The sequence below is a fragment of the Bos javanicus genome, chromosome 23, assembly GCF_032452875.1.
Source record: "Bos javanicus breed banteng chromosome 23, ARS-OSU_banteng_1.0, whole genome shotgun sequence".
NCBI classification, from domain to species: domain Eukaryota; kingdom Metazoa; phylum Chordata; class Mammalia; order Artiodactyla; family Bovidae; genus Bos; species Bos javanicus.
The window spans coordinates 25,560,635-25,581,745 of NC_083890.1; the positions used below are offsets into that span (position 1 = coordinate 25,560,635).

General features: G+C 41.7%; 1 protein-coding gene across 2 annotated transcripts in view; it reads left to right on the plus strand.

Annotated features, from left to right (window-relative positions):
- The first annotated feature begins 269 nt into the window (after positions 1-269).
- The window catches only part of LOC133236439 (H-2 class II histocompatibility antigen, E-S beta chain-like), a 49,489-nt gene continuing 28,647 nt past the window's right edge, over positions 270-21,111 (plus strand). Inside the window, exons 1-7 of one of the 2 annotated variants that reach the window (XM_061398460.1) lie at positions 270-342; positions 463-522; positions 8,261-8,530; positions 10,571-10,852; positions 12,672-12,782; positions 13,225-13,248; positions 13,560-15,800. In XM_061398460.1, the coding sequence (XP_061254444.1) occupies positions 285-342; positions 463-522; positions 8,261-8,530; positions 10,571-10,852; positions 12,672-12,782; positions 13,225-13,248; positions 13,560-13,573 (819 nt within the window). In that variant the 5' untranslated portion in view covers positions 270-284 and the 3' untranslated portion in view covers positions 13,574-15,800. Of the gene's footprint in view, positions 343-462; positions 523-8,260; positions 8,531-10,570; positions 10,853-12,671; positions 12,783-13,224; positions 13,249-13,559; positions 15,801-21,111 lie in introns of those variants that run through there. The other variant, XM_061398459.1, reaches the window with a different exon arrangement.

A 21,111-nucleotide genomic window follows, 5' to 3' on the forward strand; every position in this document is an offset into this window, starting at 1 on the left:
TTTTCTCTCCACTTCCTCAATTCCTCATACACTCACACCTACATTTGTGAAAGTATCTCAAGTAAGAGGAAAGATTTCCTAAAAGGCTCAAACGAGTGACACATCAGTGACCAGCACAGACTGGTGCCCAAGAGGGGCCCAATTAAAATATCTCAGATACAACTGGACCAAACCTTTAAAGTACTAAGTTAAAATAATCTTTTTAATGGAGAGAATTCTAAGTTTCAGAAGAGGACCTTCCTACTGAATCTCTGACCAGCAAATGATGATGCTATCCATCTCTGATGCTGATTGGTTTTTCTAACACTGAGATCACCCAATCCAGGAAGAAAGAGTTCATTGGTTAGTATTGTTTGGCCACGTGGGTTGAAGAGGGTCCTAGTCCTCTCTGAGTGACTCTCAGCTGCTCCCTCACGCTCGGTGTTCTCCTGTATGATGTGTCTGTGGTTCACTGGATGGCAGCTTTGGCAGTGCTACTGATGGTGCTCAGCCTTCCCTTCTCTTGGGCCAGGGAAACCCAACGTAAGTGCACACCTTTGAGGGGAGGGTGAGCTATTATGGGTGGGAGAAGAAAGGGAGTTACCATTGTCTCTATGTCCAGACTACATCTCTTAAAAAACTGTGACATTCTCTTCAGTCATCACCAGTCCTTATCACATGGAGCCTTCGTTCCTTCCACAAGAAAAGGGCCTTGGATGCCTGCCTTCTGAATGCTGCTTAAGGTAACTCCATATACATGGGATAAGTCTTCTCAATTCTCCTCCAATAAAACCTCTCTAGTCTTACAACCCATTCCTCTAAGGATCTTAAGAGGATTGAGTCGCAAAGATACCCTGGAGGAGGAAATGGCAATCCACTCCAGTATTCTTGCCTGGAGAATTCCAGGGACAGAGGACCCTGGTGAGCTACAGTCCATGGTATCACAAAGAGTTGGACACGAAAGAGCACACACTCAACACACATATCAGAAAAAAGAAAACTTTCTCTGAAAATTTACAGGGACTCTCGTGGAATTAGAACAGTCTCTCCTAGGAAGATGCTATGTTTGTCCTTAACAGAGTCTATGATGTTGCTGTCTCTCCCCAATATGTAAGAATGTATCAAAGGACACCCCTCACTATATCTTTTCCTATCTCCCTGAACCACAATGTTTAAAATGCCTATATCCCTGCCCTGGAGCTTCTCTGACAGAAGTTGGTGTTAATTTTCTCTCTTTCTCCTGGGTAAAGCATCCTGGAGCTAAACCAGGGATCTTTAACTACTTGGAATGACTCTGTAGATAAGGAACATCCATAGGGTGTTCTTTAGTGCCTTAAAGAATTTATGGCATCTTCTGAAAACCTGATACAGGTTAGTGTTCTTTATAAATCTATTTTGAATCTTTCTACATGATTAGTTTCTCCTCTATCTCCCCATTCTCTGGTCTGAGCACATGCAAAGGGATTCAGCTAGTAAAGGATAAATTACAGGAAATTCTGTTTTTGTAAGTTACAAGTAGTCAAATATCAGCATTTTCATATGGCAAACCATAAAGTCTGAGAAGAGTCCTGAGAATGTGAGGTTGTTTCCATCCTACTGGGTTGAAAGTCAAGAAGTAAGTCAAGGGAGGTCATTGGCCTATCAGCTATTGACCCCAAACTTCATAGGTTCACTAATAATGCCATTTAATTTCCTTAATTAGTCATGTTTGGTGTCCTCTCCTTTCTGGTTCTTCCCTATTCTTTCCTCAAGCTATGCCATGACCATTAGAAAAAATCCCCATTAGAGAAAAAAGTTTGCACAAACCCTCAGCACTATAACAGATCAATTGGATGAGATGAAACTTAATGAAAGTTTCCCTGAATCTTAAAATCACCTTTTCCTCTCTTGTGAATGTTTCTTCCAACTAGTAGGAGGAGCAAAAGGAAGTTTGCCTGAATTCCTCACAGGAAATGGAAAGGATATCATATGCCTACAGAATAAAAGAGTTTTAGAGCTGAGCTCTTTCTTGCCTTCCAGGAGTCACACAAAGACCCATTTCCAGAACACTGGGTGTATTCATTTTGAACTCAAATGTCTTTTTCTGAGCAACTATTATATACTGGGTTCTGTTCTTGGCTCAGAGAATTCTATTTCAGTAACTTAGGAAAGTCCCTTGCAGTCATCAGCTTACCTAATGGCGGGAGAGGAAGACAACTCAGTAAACACTTAACAGGGAAAATCATTTCAGAGAGCAATAAATGTGCTGAAAGAACACTTCAGGGTTGTAGAACAGAGAGAACTGTATTCACCTGACTTCAGTTCAAGCGTCTAGGAAGCTCTCCCTGAGAAGGTGACAGTCGACTGAGACATAAACGATGAGAAGAAGCCAGACACGTGAGGGATCTTAAGGGACAAGTGCCCCAGGGAGACAGAGCAGAGGAGAGGCTGAAATGTGAGAAGGTGTTTGCTGGGTTTAAGGGACAGAATGAAGATTAGAGCGGCTGAAGCAAAGCAAGCTGGTTGGACAGTGAAATAAGATGAGATTGGAGAGGAAACTAGGAGCCAAATCGTATTAGGCTCTGGTGGTTGTGATGAGAACTTAAAAAAAAAAAAAAATTATTCATGTATTTATCTTTGGCTATGCTGGGTCTTTGTTGCCGAGCACGTTTTTCTCTAGCTGTGGTGCACAGGCTGCTCATTGCGGTGGGTTTTCCTGTTGCCAAGCGCAGGCTCTAGGGCAAACGGGTTTCAGTAGTTGTGGCTTCTGGGCTCTGGAGGACAGGCTCAATAGTTGTGGCGCATGGGCTTCATTGCTCCACAACACGTGGGATCCTCCCTGATCAGGGATTGAACCCATGTCTCCTGCGTTGGCAGGCAAATTCTTCACCACTGAGCCACCAGGAAAGCCCCCATGGTCCAAACTTTGACTTTTATTTATGGAGATATGTGAAACTACTGAGAGATTATAAGGAGAGTCAGTTTGTTTATTTTAAAAAATAATCTAGCTACCACGCGGAGACTGGACTCCAGAGGTTCACAAGTGGAGTGGAGGACACCATTTAAGAACATGGCAGAATTCTACAGGGCAGGTATACTGTGGCTTCACTTAGAGTGGTGGTGACAAAGACAATAGTAAAGATAAAGTGAACAGATTTGGGGAGATTGTTGTGTGACTTGCTCTTTTCAAACTTTATCATGTGACAAGAAGGTGTTAGAGAATTCCTGAATAGTAAGTGGACCTAGTCTGACCCAGAGAACACTCCTCTCATTTCTAAGTGAAGGCCTGTATTCAAAGTCTGGGGTCCTGTTCTTTTTCTATAAGCTGTCTATATGAGAATGTTATTTTTTCTAACCTTCTCCTTTTCTAAGGGTTCAGTTCAGGTCAGTCGCTCAGTCGTGTCCGACTCTTTGCGACCCCATGAACCGTAGCATGCCAGGCCTCGCTGTCTATCACCAACTCCTGGAGTCTACCTAAACCCATGTCCATCGAGTCGGTGATGCCATCCAACCATCTCATCCTCTGTCATCCACTTCTCCTCCTGCCCCCAATCTTTCCCAGCATCAGGGTCTTTTCAAATGAGTCAACTCTTCGCATGAGGTGGCCAAAGTATTGGAGTTTCAGCTTCAACATCAGTCCTTCCAATGAACACCCAGGATTGATCTCCTTTAGGATGGACTGCTTGGATCTCCTTGCAGTCCAAAGGACTCTCAAGAGTCTTCTCCAACAACACAGTTCAAAGCATCAATTCTTCGGTGCTCAGCTTTCTTCACAGTCCCACTCTCACATCCATACATGACCACTGGAAAAACCATAGCCTTGGCTAGACAAACCTTTGTTGAAAAATTAATGTCTCTGCTTTTTAATATGCTGTCTAGGTTGGTCATAACTTTCCTTCCAAGGAGTAAGTGTCTTTTAATTTCATGGCTGCAATCACCATCTGCAGTGATTTTGGAGCCCAGAAAAATAAAGTCAGCCATTGTTTCCACTGTTTCCCCATCTATTTGCCATGAACTGATGGGACCAGATGCCATGATCTTCGTTTTCTGAATGTTGAGCTTTAAGCCAACTTTTTCACTCTCCACTTTCACTTTCATCAAGAGGCTTTTTAGTTCCTCTTCACTTTCTGCCATAAGGATGGTGTCACCTGCATATCTGAGGTTATTGATATTTCTCCTGGCAATCTTGATTCCAGCTTGTGTTTCTTCCAGTCCAGGGTTTCTCAAGATGTACTCTGCATATAAGTTAAATAAGCAGGGTGACAATATACAGCCTTGACGTACTCCTTTTCCTATTTGGAACCAGTCTGTTGTTCCATGTCCAGTTCTAACTGTGGCTTCTTGACCTGCATAGAGGTTTCTCAAGAGGCAGGTCAGGTGGTCTGGTATCCCATCTCTTTCAGAATTTTCCACAGTTTATTGTGATCCACACAGTCAAAGGCTTTGGCATAGTCAATAAAGCAGAAATAGATGTTTTTCTGGAACTCTCTTGCTTTTTTGATGATCCAGCTAGTAATTCAATATTATTAATACCAATAATACTGGTATTATTGGGTGTACCAGGCAAAGTTAGAAACGAGTTATCTGGGGTTTTGAAATATCTGTAGTTGTAGTTTACTAATATAGATAAGTAGTGGACAAGTGGCAGGGAAATTAAGAAGGAAGATGAATAAATTACATGTCTTTTTCATTGGCTGGTGAGGCAAAGAAATAAGTAAGTCATACTCAAATTTATTTTGCTGGAAAAATATCTCTTCATTGGGAATGGATTCTTTAAAAACAGAAATTTCATATAGGAACAAGATTTTCAACAGATAAAATATTGGCAAAACTTTTAATGTAATTCTCAGTACTCCAAAATTAACCGTGGCTATTGACCACATATTTTCAGATGATTTATACTAGTTGAACTCATCCAGTGACAGATCACCAACACTTCCCCCAACTCCTTGACCCCGAGTATTTGGCAATATCTAGAGCCAGAAGCAGAAGCAGGAGATATTAAGAAGAGGTGGCAAGAATACACAGAACTATACAAAAAAGATCTTCATGACCCAGATAACCATGATGGTAATGATCACTCACCTAGATCCCGACATCCTGGAATGTGAAGTCAAGTGGGCCTTAGGAAACATCACTACAAACAAAGCTAGTGGAGGTGATGGAATTCCAGTTGAGCTATTTCAAATCCTAAAAGATGATGCTATGAAAGTGCTGCACTCAATATGCCAGCATATTGGGAAAACTCAGCAGTGGCCATAGGACTGGAAAAGGTCAGTTTTCATTCCAATCCCAAAGAAAGCTAATGCCAAAGAATGTTCAAACTACTGCACAATTGCACTCATCTCACATACCAGCAAAGTAATGCTCACAATTCTCCAAGCCAGGCTTCAACAGTACATGAACTGTGTAGTTCCAGATGTTTAAGCTGGGTTTAGAAAAGGCAGAGGAACCAGAGATCAAATTGCCAACATTCGTTGGATCATCAAAAAAGCAAGAGAGTTCCACAAAAACATCTGCTTTATTGACTACACCAAAGCCTTTGACAGTGTGAATCACAACAAACTGTGGAAAATTCTGAAAGAGATGGGAATACCAGACCACCTGACCTGCCTCCTGAGAAGCCTGTATACAGGTCAAGAAGCCACAGTTAGAACTGGACGTGGAACAACAGACTGGTTCCAAATCAAGAAAGGAGTATATCAAGGCTGTATATTGTCACCCTACTTATTTAAGTTATATGCAGAGTACATCATGTGAAATGCTGGGCTGGATGAAGCACAGTCTGGAATCAAGATTGCTGGGAGAAATATCAATAACCTCAGATATGCAGATGACACCACCCTTTATGGCAGAAAGTGAAGAAAAAGTAAAGAAAGAGCCTTTTGATGAAAGTGAAAGAGGAGAGTGAAAAAGTTAGCTTAAAATGCAACATTCAGAGAAGGAAATGGCAACTCACTCCAGTGTTCTTGCCTGGAGAATCCCAGGGATGGGGGAGCCTGGTAGGTGCCATCTATGGGGTCCTGTAGAGTCAGACATGACTGAAGCGACTTAGCAGCAGGAGCAGCAACATTCATAAAATGAAGATCATGGCATTTGGTCCCATCACTTCATGGCAAATAGATGGGGAAACAGTGGCAGACTTTATTTTTGGGGGCTCCAAAATCACTGCAGATGGTGACTGCAGCCATGAAATTACAAGATGCTTGCTGCTTGGAAGAAAAGCTCCAACCAACATAGACAGTATATTAAATAGCAGAGACATTACTGTGCCGACAAAGGTCCATCTAGTCAAAGCTATGGTTTTTCCAGTAGTCATGTATGGATGTGAGAGTTGGACTATAAAGAAAGCTGAGTGCCTAAGAATTGATGCCTAAGAATTGATGTTGGAGAAGACTCTTGAGAGTCCCTTGGACTGCACGGAGGTCCAACCAGTCCATCCTAATGGATATCAGTCCTGAATATTCATTGGAAGGGCTGATCCTGAAGCTGAAACTCCAATCCTTTGGCCACCTAATGGGAAGAACTGACTCATTTGAAAACACCCTGATGCTGGGAAAGATCGAAGGCAGGAGAAGAAGGGGATGACAAAGGATGAGATGGTTGGATGGCATCACCGACTTGATGGACATGAGTTTGAGCAAGTTCCAGGAGTTGGTGATGGACAAGAAGGCCTGGTGTGGGGCAGTCCATGGCATCACAAAGAGTCGGACCTGACTGAGTGACTGAACTGAACTGAGAGCCATTTTTGGTTGTTACACTGAGGGTTTCTTCTGACATCAAGTGAGTAGAGGCCAGAGATGCTGGTAGACAGCCTACAATGTTTAGAATAGCCACCCTCACCTAAGAGACATATTTGATCTCTTACCTAACCAGGTCAAATTTGAAAAGAGTTCTGTCACCAAATTTAAAAAATAAATTGGTTTTTCGAGCTATCCGGATTTGGAAATTCCAAAAAGGAAAGGTAGAAGTATACTGGGATCATGGTTTTAATTTCCTTAAAACTCTTCAAAAGTTTCCCATTTATCATAAATTCAAAACCCTAACATCAACTATAAGACTTTTAAGAACTGGCTTCTGTGATTTTTCTAGTGAAAAATTTCACCCTGCTTCCTCACTCTCTGTGCAAGTGAGAAGTTTTCCTCTGGATTCCTGCAGAAATTCATCATCTCTTTCAAGCCTTTACACATGCTACTACCTTTACCTGAAACATGCCTCCTTTTTCTCCCAGACATACACACACTTCTTGTTTTCAGCCATCTAAAGCTAACCTTTCATGTCACATCTTTAAAAAACAAAAACCAAAAAACTGAAGTATAGTTGATTATGAACTTCCCCGGTGGTTCAGCTGGTGAAGAATCTGTCTGTAATGTGGGAGACCTGGGTTCGATCCCTAGGTTGGGAAGATCTCCTGGAGAAGGGAACAACTACCCATTCCAATATTCTTGCCTAGAGAATTCCATGGACAGAGGAGCCTGGTGGGCTACAGTCCATAGAATCGCAAAGAATAGGATAGGACTGAAATGACTGAGCTCACACACATTGTATCAAATGTTTGTTTTTATATTCCGAAAGAGGTTAGGCTACAGTCCTTGGGGTTGCAAAGAGTTGGACACGACTGAGTGACTTTCACTTTCATAGTTGATTTACAAATTTGTGTCATGTCATGTCTTAAATATCTTTTGAGACAACTTCTCTGCCACCCTAATGTAATTATTCTCTCTTCCTGAACTCCTAACTTTTCTTCTGATATTTCTGACTCTTGTGTAATTAACTCTTGCATGGTTGGGTTTCGTCCATCAGTCTCACTAAATGTTATACTCCTAGATAAGGTAGGGGAGAGGTCTGTTTTTCCTTCTTTGGATTCCCAGGGGCAGCAGCACAGGCCTGGCACAAGGTCAGCACCAGGTAAGGAAGTGTTTCAGGAACTGATGAAGGGCTGTGGGATGAGAGGAAGGAGCAGTGAGTGTTTTTCTGGTGAAAGCATTCAGGAGGTGGAAGCGATGGGGTAAATCCTGGCCCAGCTCAGGCTTGGAGGTCTCCAGCCAAGTGCAGAGCTGACTGCATCCCACATGGCTTAGAATCAGAGGGGCCTTCCCCGACCACCATGGTCTGGATTGATCCTGCAGATGAAAGATGAACCATGAGTGCTGGTAATTAGGGGTGCCAGTGGAGCCAATGAAGGAGTTCCTAGTGCTCCCTTCTCTCCTAGCGACCCCCTTCTCCCTCGCCCATTGGTGGGCGTTGCAGTCAGTCATTTCCAGGAGCCCGCCCAGTGATCAGATCTTTCACGTCTTCACAGCGCATTTCATCCATCAGTTTAAGGGTGAGTGTCGTTTCTCCAACGGGTTGGAGCAGATGCGGTTCTTTGCCAGATACATCTACAACACGCAGGAGGATGTGCATTTCGACAGCGATGTGGGGGAGTTCACGGCCCTGACGGAGCTGGGGAGGCTGGACGCCGAGTACTGGAACCAGCAAAAGGACTTCATGGAGCAGATGCGGGCCAAGGTGGACACGTTGTGCAGATCCAACTACCAGGGCATTGGTAGCTTCCTGAGGCAGCGCCGAGGTGAGCGAGGCCAGTGGGTGGCCTCGGGGAGGTTGTGTGTGTGTGCGTGCACGTGTGCAGGAATGTGCGTGTGAGAGAGAGACAGAGAGACAGAGAGACAGGAGGACAGAGACAGAGGCTACGTCCAGGTGACTGTTGGATTGTGAGCAAGTTCAAGTTAGGAAAGTTGCTGTGAGAAGATGAGACTGGGAGTCTCACATGCTGTCGGGGAGACAGTGTGTGATTGTGAGAGGGGAGAGAGCATGTGGCGGGGGAAGGGGCTGGGGGTCTGAGAGGACCGGAGAGGGTAAGAGGTATGGAGGACGGATGCAGGAAGGAAAGATGGTGGCAGACTGTGGGAGAGGTGAGGTGGCAGAAAGGGGAAGGGGATATGGAGGAATACTGACTGGGAGGGGCGGTTAGGCTTTCCTGGCCGCTCAGACATAAAGAATCTGCCCACAGTGCAGGAGACCTGAGTTTGATCCCTGGCTGGGGAAGATCCCCTGGAGAAGAGAATGGCTACCCACTCAAGTATTCTTGCCTGTAGAATTCCATGGACAGAGAAGCCTGGCGGGCTACAGTCCATGGGGTCGCAAAAAGTTGAACGTGACTGAGTGACTAACCCTCTAGGTGGTTAGAGAGGAGAAGAGGGCATTGAGGTGTCTGTGATTGTGCTACCCAACAAAGGGCTGTGGAACTTGGACATTCATGGTCAGCTGTGGTACAGGAGCTTCAGCACATCTTCCTGGATGATGGACCCTTTGCTTCACATCTGCATCTTTTGCTTCTGTGGTCAGGGAGAAACTGGTTCTGGGTCCAGATTTTCACCTTTGCTCGTGCTTCAGCTGCACGACTCATGGTTTTGTTCTTTCGTCTCTGAAAAGCAACTCAGTATCTTGCTTGAAACAGAATAGGGCCAGATTGGAGCTGGTTCTGGGGTTATACAATTATAAGAAATTTTAAGTTTTGTACTCTTTTAAGATTAATTAATTTTTGACTGTGCTGGGTTTTCCTTTCTGCGTGCAGGCTTTCTCTAGTTGCAGCGAGCAAAGACTGCTTTCTGGTTGCAGTGCATGGGCTTCTCACTGCAGTGGGTTCTCTTGTTGCAGAGCATGGGTTCTAGGGTGTGGGAGCTTCAGCAGTTGCAGCATGTGGGCTCAGTAGTTGTGTCACGGGTTTAGTTTCCTTGGAGCATGTGAGATCTTCCCAGATCAGGAACTGAACTTGCGTCCCCTGAACCAGTGGGTGGATTGGCAGGTGGATTCTTAACCGCTGGACCACCAGGAAAGTCAAAGAATTTTTTCTTTTTAATTAGTGACTTTCCTTCCTGCTTTACCTCTCCTTCAGGACTCAAGTTTTTCTTGGGATTCAACTCATAGACTTAGAGAATCACCCGTGTCTTTCCTTCTTCCCAGGGTGGAACCATTCTGAGATGTTCTAAGGTGTGAGTGCCTGGAGACAGCTTTCCCAGGATGTCATGTTCTATATCCACACCTACCCCACTGCTGTTCCCTAATTTATCGACACTTTGATTCATATTTTCTCTCCAGTTAAACAAGGATAACAATAGCTAACATATATTGAAGACTAAGTTCCAGTTATTGTTTTACATACTTTACATGGAATAATCCTCACATAGTGCTGAGAGGTAAATTAGGATAATAATACCCTTTTATAGATAGAAAGCTGAGGCACGTGGAAATGTAAAAATTCTCCCAGTCACTAAGAGGAAGAGCCTGGATGTGAATCCAGTCTGTCTGGCTTCAGAAATCAGTACACTATATGCCTTGAAAGATTTGTAAATGCTTCAGTTCAACAATGAATTATTTTTCATGCTATGAAACACACACACATGTTTTTTCAACATCTTTTAAATGTAATGGGCCAGTGCTGTAAGAATTAAAGTCAAGGCTCACAGTACTAGCTCCTAAAGTTGGGCCAAATGGCCTGTCTGGCCTACCTGAGACTGCAGTCTGCTCTGGTGATTGGTTTAGAAAGGCAGCCAATCAAGGAGACTCACTTTGTCTTGCTCACTGATTCCCTCCACTTTTTCTCTCCCAGTGGAGCCTACAGTGACTGTGTATCCTGCAAAGACCCAGCCCCTGCAGCACCACAACCTCCTGGTCTGCTCTGTGAACGGTTTCTACCCAGGCCACATTGAAGTCAGGTGGTTCCGGAACGGCCATGAAGAGGAGGCTGGGGTGATCTCCACAGGCCTGATCCAGAATGGAGACTGGACCTTCCAGACCATGGTGATGCTTGAAACAGTTCCTCAGAGTGGAGAGGTCTACACCTGCCAAGTGGAGCACCCCAGCTGGATGAGCCCTCTCCCAGTGGAATGGAGTGAGAAGCTCTCTATCTCATATGTCCCTCACCCACCGTGGAGGGGGCTTGCTTTCCCCTGAATTTCAGGTGTCTCCTCTCCCTACAACATGTGTTCATTTGCTCCTTATTCTCCTGTCCTTCAGCTGAGGTTATTGGGGGAGTCCTTTATCCTGTGATAGAAATCCTCTGATACTTTACGGATGTCTTGGCATAGTTTCTCCAAATACCTACACCCCCTGGGGAGGCATTTCTTCCTGACAAGGAGAAAAGAGGTATCCCTGGTCTGAGCCTCCATGAAATCTCAAGTCACGGTCACCCTGTGACCTGGGCACTAGTCCCCTGCCTCCAGCTGGGCTTGTACTTCCGACACTGTTGCTCTGAGTTGTTCACTGTGATCTGAGAAAAGGTGCAGCCTTTACAGCGTACAAACCTTCCTGACGTGAGTGGAGTTCAACCTCAGCTATGCCCTTTATTGGCTCTGTCACCACACACAAGCTAATTAACCTCATTCTGTCCCAGGTTCCTCACCTACTAAATATTGAAGTCCTGTGGCCTTATATCAGGACTGCAATGTTTAAATGAGTTCAGTGCCTGAATCTTGAAGCTACTCTGTGTGATTTTTAAGACAAATTTTTGTAGGAATTGCCAGTTATTCTGGTTCTTCCAGGGCAGCCTTCTTTCCTTCTTCTCAAAACTCTCTGTCTTATAATAGGTCTGCCCAATGTTATGTAGCAGCCTGGATGGGAGGGGAGTTTAGGGGAGAATTGTTATTGTTTAGTCGCTAAGTCATGTCCAACTCTTTGTGACCCCATGGACTGTAGCCCACCAGGCTCCTCCATCCATGGGATTTCCCGGATAAGAATACTGGAATGGGGAGTCATTTCCTTCTCCCTTGGGGGAGAATGGATACATGTATATGTCTGGCTTAGTTCCTTTGCTGTCTGCCTGAAACTGTCACAATATTGTTAATTGGCCATACTCCAATACAAAATAAAAAGTTTAATAAAAATTTCTCAATCTTATGCAGCCACTCTGGAAGGTGGTATGGAGATTCCTTAAAAAACTAGGAATAAAATCACCCTATGACCCAGCAATCCCACTACTAGGCATATACCCTGAAGAAACCAAAATTAAAGACACATGTACCCCAATGTTCATTGCAGCACTATTTACAATAGCTAGAACATGGAAACAACCTAGATGTCCATCAACAGATGAATGGATAAAATGAATGGTACCTATATACAATGTACGTATATACAAATTGACATTTGGCAGAAACTTAATCATATAAAGGGACACATTTGAGTCAGTTCTAATGAGGTGGATGAACCAAGAACCTAGTATACAGAGTGAAGTAGGTAAGAAAGAGAAAGATAAATATCATGCACTAACACATATATATGCAATCTAGACAGATGGTACTGATGAGTTTCTGCAGGGCAGCAGTAGAGATACACACATAGAGAACAGACTTATATGCACACGGGACGGGGAAAGGAAGGAGAGAGTGAGTTGTATGGAGAGCGTAACATGGAAACTTACATCACCATATGTAAAACAGATACCTGTATGACTCAGGGAACTCAAACAGGGGCTCTGTAACCTAGAGGGGTGGGATGGGGAGGGAGATGGGCCGGAAGTTCAAGGGGGAGGGGACATATGTATACCTTGGCTGATTCATGTTGACATTTGGCAGAAACCATCACAATTCTGTAAAGCAATTATCCTTCAACTAAAAAAAAAAAAAATACATTAAAAAATTCTCAGTCTTGGAGATTGAAATAGAGAAGTTGTATTTGGGATAAAAATGACTAAAATTAGCTTCTTTTCTCAGGAGCACAGTCTGACTCTGCTCAGAGGAAGCTGATGAGTGGAATCGGAGGCTTTGTTCTGGGTCTGCTCTTCCTTGGTGTGGGACTGTTCATCCACCTCAGGAGTAAGAAAGGTGAGGAACCAGTTGGCAGATGATATTCCTCGCAGGCTTTTGGGAGAAGAAATGTGACTTTGCTCGGGTGGTTCGGTGACCCTGTACAAAGTCTGTCATTACCTAGTTACCTCAAATTTCCTGAAAATCCAGACACTGACAGTCCATGATTAGCCATGGTTGAAACATGAAAGGTGATGGCCTATAACAATCAGAAAATGGTTAACACACATGAAATTTGGGGTGGAGATCCTGGGGCAAATGCGGGAAGAGACACTAAGGCTGATGAAATTACAATGGGTTTGTGTGAGAGAAGCTTCAGTTTCTCTCTATCCTGGCATCCAGTGATGTGGGCTGTGGTGTGAGAGAAATCTTAGGAGAGTGCTCTGGGTCTGGGAACATTGTGTTTGGGGATGGATTTACCTCCATCTTTTAACTATATGTCTTTCTTCCTCTTTTCCAGGACACCCTGCACTTCAGCCTATAGGTAATGCTTCTTAACTCTCTTTTAGAATCATATTTAGTCTCCTAGAGCAGATGGTAGAGGGGACAAGACAAGAGACAGAAATAATGAGAAAGACTGTGGATCTGACTTCTGATCATGCAGTTTACACTGAAGCTTCTTCTGTCCACTAAACAGAAGGTTTGAACTGTAAAGTGGCTTTGGCCCAAGGAGACTTAAGAAAATTTCCCCTTCTTACTGCAATGCTTTAACAGAAGGCTCTGAGAGGCAGAGACAAGGGGAAGTGCTGCGTGTAAAGTAAGACTGGAAATGACACTGTCCTCTGCTTCCTGAAGGACCCCTGAGCTGAAGTGAAGATGGTAACACTCAAAGAAGAACCTTCTGTCCCAGCTTCTTCACGGCCTGAAAAGGTCTCCTGCTTGGCTCCTATTCCTCCACAACAAGAATGCTTCTCAAGATCTCGTTTGCTCCTGATTGAGTGACCCTGCAGAAAATGTCCTTCTTGCTGGTTTCCTTGGCCCCCATGTTTGACCTGGACGTTCTCAGTATTGATCACCATACCTTATCTTCATTCTTTCCTGGTCCCCTTTGTTTTCAACCTTTAGTGCCTCCTGTGCCTCGGATCTTCTGTCCATATTATTATATAACTTTTTATCTCAAATAAATATGGACTGGCAATCATCTGCTTTATACAGTTTCAAGGAAAGAAGTAGAAAGAAAACAGAAGTGGAGGGTGGCATCATAAAACAATAATGGTTATTATTTCTTATATATTCCTAAATTTGGTCATTTGTGGATCTGGAGGTTTCCTTGCTCCCTTCCCTGTTTTTTCCTTGAGTTTTCTACATTCTGTCGTCAGGCATGTTTTCCGGGGCTAGAAGAAAGGCCTTAATTCCCTCTATCATGGTGGTTTCCTACATCTTTGCAACCTCAAAGATAAACACACTTTATAGTAATCTGCTATTATTTAAAAGTTACAAAATGTATATTCCTGTTTTTTTTTTTTCTCCTTTGCCATGATTTTAAAACAAAGTATCTAATCCTGGGTTAGTTCACTCCTTGAACTCCTCTTTAATTAGACTAATAGTGGGCTTCAATATTTAAATCTTTTTCTGTCTCTAAGATCAACATCAGTGACAGGCTGATGCTGTGGCTGGGGTGTATTCTTCCCCATAAGTAGGTTTCAGAAGGCCACTAAGACAAAGCCACAACTCTAGTGGAAAATATGCATTTCTGAGTCCCCCCAGAATGTGTGATAAACTACTGTCTGTTACAGGAAAATCCAGTATGGATCTTATCTTAGCAGAAATCAGAAACAATTCTGAAAAACAAAGGAAAATTTATGAATACAGGGATGTTCATCCAAACAAAAAAATATCCTACAACTGGAAGAAAAATGAGATTTTCTACTCTAGAATAATCCCCAAAATGTACTTTCAGTAGGTTTAGGAGATTTGTAGTCTATAACATTTTAAAAACTAAGACAGAGGAGGAGAATATCTATCTATCATCTACTTACATTTGTAAATAGAAACAATGGCAGAACTATTTTTAAAAAATTGTTATCTTTTGGGCAAATGAGAGAATAGATTAAAGGGGACAAATATGAAAGTCAGACTTTTTTGAATTTACTTCATTTAATAGTTTTAACTAGAGGAACGTTCAAATATTCTATGTAATAAAAATAATTTTAAATTAAAAGATTAACAAAGTGATGCTTAAAACCTAAAAGCAAACTGGAATGATTCAAACAAATTTGACCAAAAGTATATGATAGAAAACAAGCTAGAAAAGTAAATCAAAATTTTTTTGACCCTTGCATAAACGATTGTTGAACTATAATGGTAAGTAAGTATATAGTTTTAAGTTCCAAAGACTTTAATAACATAAAAGAGTTGGATAGGCTCAGAAACCATGGTGATTTCTCCTAGCTCAAGAAGCCACCATGATAGAAGGAATTAAGGCCTTTCTCCTAGCTCAGGCTTAGGCAATTAAATTGCTGACAAAGTTGGTGTATTCTGCTATTGTATTCCCTCTGAAGTCAATGTGCATGCTCACTCGTGTCCAACTCTTTGTGACCCCATGGACTGTAGCCTGCCAGGCTCCTCTGTCCATGTTTTCCAGGCAAGAATACTGGAGCGGGTTGCCATTTCCTCCACCAGCGGATCTTCCCGATCCAGGGATTAAACCCACGTCTCCTGTGTCTCCTGCCTTGCAGGCGGGTTCTTTACTCATTGAGCCATCAGGGAAGCCCATTTCATCTGAAGAGTCAATTTCAAATGCAAACTAAATTGAAACAGTAGGTAATACTGTTCAGAAGTTTATTACAAAGTAATTGTTGAATTCTTCACAGTCCTGCACATCTATTATTTTCAAGCAAATTCAAAGTTTGTTTTTGTGTATGTTAATTATACTATGTGTTATTTGTGTGAAACAGGTTATCATCCTGTAGAGATTTGATAAATCATGTCTGCCGTGTGCATACAGTTGGGATAAGTTTTATTTGATCCCAAGGTTGCAACTTTACTGTCATTTTATTCTCTGATTTGAATAAATAAGTGTTTCATTTTGTTTGAGACCTGTGGTGTGAAATTACAAGGTAGAACTGAGGTCTATAGTATGAATATATCTATGAAGACACTTTCTGCTACTAATAGCAGAAGAATCCAATCTAATTAGCTTTACTTTCCTTTAACTTATCTCGCATAATGGATAGACCAAGATAGGGAATTTCCAGAGTTGGTCGATTTATCAGGCCAATGGCATCACCAATGATCTGAAAGGCAGGAAAAGAGAACTGTTGCTTCTCATGTGGTTTTATGAGAAGCAACCAAACTTTTCCCTTAGTGTTCCCAGCAGACCACTTCCTCACAATTAGGAGGATCATAGATGACGATGGCAGTTCACATAAATCACGTTTCACCCTTGGTGACATGGGCCTGCCTCCTCTGATGCACAAGGGAAGGAGAGGTTTAAAATCATCTTTCTCTTTTAAGAGAAAGAAATGGTCCATGAGGTAAGGAGGATGATTTTACAGCATGGAAATACAGTGTCTGGTACTATTCGATTGTATTTTTGTAACTGCCTCATGAAGGATGATAGGTATTTAAATAACAGTGTCATTTCAGGGATTTTTTTTTTAGCACTGAGACTTAAGTACCAGCCATAAGCCACTTCCTTCCACCTCAAAAGCAAATAAGCAGGAGGATTATTTGTTTGATTTTAGAATATATGCTGGCTCTTAATTTTATGAGGAAAACTATATTTTTCAGGGAATTGTTTTTTTAAAGGACATGTAATCAGGAATTACTCACTTCTTAAAATGCTAAAATCTATTATACATCTATTTTACCAAGCACTTTTTTGCATTGACTTATTATTTGTTATGCGTGTGTGCTCAGTTGCTCAGTCATGTCTGACTCCTTGCGACCCCAGGGACTCTAGCCCACCAGGCTCCTCTGTCCATGAAATTTTCCAAGCAAGAGTACTGGAGTAGGTTGCCATTTCCTACTCTAGGGTATCTTCTTGAGGAGGATTAAGAGATTGAACACCCATCTCTTGCATCTCCTGCATTGGCAGGCAGATTCTTTACCACTGTGCCACCTTGGAAGCCCTATTACTTGCTATATGAGTCCAGAATTAGATCCCTGGACATTTGAGGTTTAGAGTAATACAGAGAGTTTCAAGTTGTTTGTCAAGAATAACCCAAACTCATTCTTTTAAGCAAAATGGCTACTTCACACACACACACATATGAAAATGTTCATAGCAATATTAGTCTTTATAACACAAAACTGGAAACAATCTTAATATCCATCAGTTAGTGAATGGAAAAGCAAAATGCATTGTATCTATGCAATGGAAAACTATTTAGCAATAAAAAAAGAACAAGTGAAAAACATCTAAAAGTATTTGTGATACATGCTGCAAAGTGGATGACCTTAAAAAATAGCCTAAGGGAAATAAGTGAACGGTGCTCAGTTGTGTCCAACTCTTTGTGACCCCATGGACTGTATAGTCCATGGAATTCTCCAGGACAGGATACTGGAGTGGGTAGACTTTCCCTTCTCCAGGGGATCTTCCTGACCCAGGAATCGAACCAGGGTCTGCTATATTGCAGGAGGATTCTATACCAACTGAGCTATTATCAGAGAAATAAGTCAAACACAAAAGACTACTTTTCATAGGATTCTATATACATGAACCATCTATAAAAAGCAAATTTACAGACTGAAAGCAAGTCATTGGGTCTCTAGAGCTTGGAATGGAGTAAAAACTACCTGTAAACAGGAAACCTTTGGGGGTGTTAGAAATGTTCTAAAACTGGATTGTGGTGGTATTTGCACATATGTATAAAATTACTAGAAATTTTCCAGTTGAGTATGAAGTAAACTGTGGATGTGCTGTATAGATAGCCTTTATTATGCTCAGCTCTGTTCCTTCTAGATTCATCATAAATCAGTGTTGAATCTTGTCAAGTGCTTTTCATGCAGTTCTTTAAATGACCATGTAAGTTTTATCCTTCAGTTTTTAATGTGGTGTATCACGTTGATTGATCTGCAGATGTTGAAACATCCTTGCATCCCTGCAATAAATCCCACATCACGGTGTATGATCCTTTTAATGTATTGTTGTATTTGGTTTGTTAATATTTTGTGGAGGATTTTTACTTGTATGCTCATCACAGAAACTGGCCTATAATTTTGTTTGTGTGTGTGTGTGTTTTGTGTGTATCAAACCTGGTTTTTCTCTCAGGGTAGTGTTGGGTCATATAATGAGTTGGAGGCATTCCTTCCTCTTCAGTGTTTTGGAATAATTTGAGAAGAATAGGTATTAAATCATTGAATGTTTGGTAGAGTTCACCTCTGTAGCCATCTGCTCTTAGATATTTGTTTTCTGAAATGTTTTTAATTACTCTTTCAATCTCTATACTAGTAGTTGGTCTATCAGATTTTCTATTTCTCCGTGATTCAATCTTGGAAGGTCGTATGAGTCTAGGAATTTATTTTCGAGGTTGTCCAATTTGTTGGTGTACAGTGTTCACAGTATTCTATTATAATCCTTTGTATTTCTGTGGTATCTGATGTTATTTCTCCTCCTTCATTTTGGATTTTATTTATAAAATCCTTTTCTCTTTTTTCTTAGTAAGTCTAGCTAAAGATTTGTCAATTACAAAAAAAAAAAAAAAGATTTGTCAATTTTATTTATCTTCTCAGTGAACCAGCTCTCAGTTTCATTAATCCTTTCTATTGCCTTTTTAGTCTCTATTTCATTTATTTCCACTCAGATCTTTACTATTTGCTTCCTACTGTCTTTGGGATTCATTTATTCTTTTTTCTAGTTCCTTTTTTTAAAAAAAAAAATTACTTATTTATTTGACTGCACAGGGTCTTAGTTGTGGCATGTGGGATCTAGTTCCATGACCAAGAACAGAACCTTGGCCTCCTGCATTGGGAGCACAGAGTCTTAGCCGCTGGACCACCAGGGAAGTCCTTTTTCTAGTTCCTTTAAGTGTAATGTTAGATTATTTAGTTGAGATTTTTCTTGTTTCTTGAGTTAGGCCTGTATTATTATAAGTGTCCCTCAGTATTTCTTTAACTGCATCCAAAGATTTTGGTATTTCATTTTTTAATTTTCATTTATCTTTAAGTATTTTTAAAATTTCTTCTTTGATTTCTTCATTGACCTATCTGCTATTCTTAGCATGTTGTTCAGTCTCTGCATATTGATGACTTCTCTAGATTTCTTCTTGTAATTGATTTCTATTTTCATACCATCGTTAGTCACTTCAGTCATGTCCGACTCTGTGCCCCACTATCGACTGTATAGCTCTCCAGGCTCCTCTGTCCATGGGATTCTCCAGGCAAGAATACTGGAGTGGGTTGCCATGCTTTCCTCCAGGGCATCTTCCTTACCCAGGGATAGAACCAGTGTCTCTTACCTCTTCTGAATTGGCAGGTGGGTTCTTTACCACTAGTGTCACCTGGAAAGCCCCATATTTGCTATAATTTGAATCTTCTTAAATTTATTGAGACTTTTTTTTGGTCTCAACATATGGTCTATTCTTGAAAATTTTCCATGTGCACGTAAGAAGAATGTGTATTCTTCTGCATTTGGATGGAATGTCTTTACATCTAGCCTAATATTTTACTTAAAGCCACTGTTTCTTTGTTGACTTTCTGTCTAGATGATCTGTCCACTGATACAAGTGGGGTGTTAAAGTCCCCTACCATTATTGTATTGCTGTCAATCCCTTCCTTTAGACAGGTTAACATTTGGTTTATGCATTTGGGTACTTCTGTGTTATTGTGTGGGCTTCCCTGGTAGCTCAGTGGTAAAGAATCCAGTTGCCAATGCAGAAGATGTGGGTTCAATCCCTGGGTCGGGAAGATTCCCTGGAGGAGGAAATGGAGCCAACTTCAGTACTCTTGCCTAGAAAAGCCCGTGGACAGAGAAGCCTGGTGGGCTACAAACCATGGGGTCACAAAAGAGTCAGATGCGACTTAGTGACTAAACAGCAACAATGTTATGTGCACATGTATCATTAACTGTTATGCCTTCTTAGTGAATTGTTCCCCTTACCATTCTAAAATGTCCATCTTTGTCTCTTGTCATCTTTCTGGCTTGAAGTCTATTTTATCTGATATGAGTGAGGCTACACCACTGTCTTCTGGCTGACATTTCCTTGGAGCCTCACCTTCCGTCCCTTCACTTTGAGCCTACATTTGTCTTCAGAGCTGAGGTGCATCTCTTAGAGACAGCACATCATTGGGTCTTGTTCATTACTCCATCCAACCATCATGTGTGTTTGGCGAATTCCTATCATTGACATTTAGTGTGATTATCGAGAAATGAAAAATGGCAACCCACTCCAGTATTCTTGCCTGGAGAATCCCTCGGACAGAGGAGCCCGGTGGGCTCCAGTCCGTGGGGTCGCACGGAGTAGGACACGACTGAGCGACTGAGCAGAGTACCAACATTCGATCTTTCCTGGCTGCTCTGTACTTCCTTTTCCTTGTGCTTCTGTCTGCCATTTTAGTTTGTTGATTTTGCATAATGTTTTTCTGTTTCCTCTTTTTTGTTTCATATCTCTGCTCTAGATTTACAGCATATGGTTACCATGAGGTTTATATAAAATGTCTTACAGATAAAATAGTCCTTTTTCTGCTGACATCATCGTATCTCCATTTGTCCAGACAGGTTCCATCCTTCTCCTCATCCTCGCTTCTGTTTCTGTTGTCTCAAAACCCCTTTCCATGTTGTGAACTTGTTACCAAATTGAGGCAGTTATAGCTGTTTTTACTGCTTTTTTTCTCAATTTCCCCTTCATACTATAAATAAGTGTTTAAAAATCTGTTGTGATAAAGAGTTGCAATTTTCCGATTCTGTCTGTCAATATATCACTTCCTTAAGTTTTGTGTACTTTTGCTTTTTTGTCTCAGGTAGAAGGGCACTTTTAACGTTTCTTATAAGGATTATGTTGATGGCCTCGTTCAGCTTTTGTTCGCCTGGGAAGGCCTTTATTTCTCCTTCTTACTTGAATGATAATGTTGCTGGTTAGACTATTCTTGACTGACAGCTTTTACCTTTCAGAAATTTGAGTTTGTCATTTCACCTTTCTGTGGAGTATCTGCTGAGAAATCTGCTGAGAGTCTAATGAGGGTTCCTTTGGCATATACCATCCTTTTTCCTTGGCCTCCTTTAAAATTCTCTTAGTCATTAATTTTTTGGAGGCTTAATATAATGTGTCTTGGAGAGGTGATTTTGCATTGAGATAATTAGATTTGTGAACCTACATATCCAGTTCCTTTCCCAAGTTTAGGAATTTCTCAGCTACTATTTCTTTGAGCAAACTCTCTACTTTCTTCTCCCTCTTTTCTTTTTCTG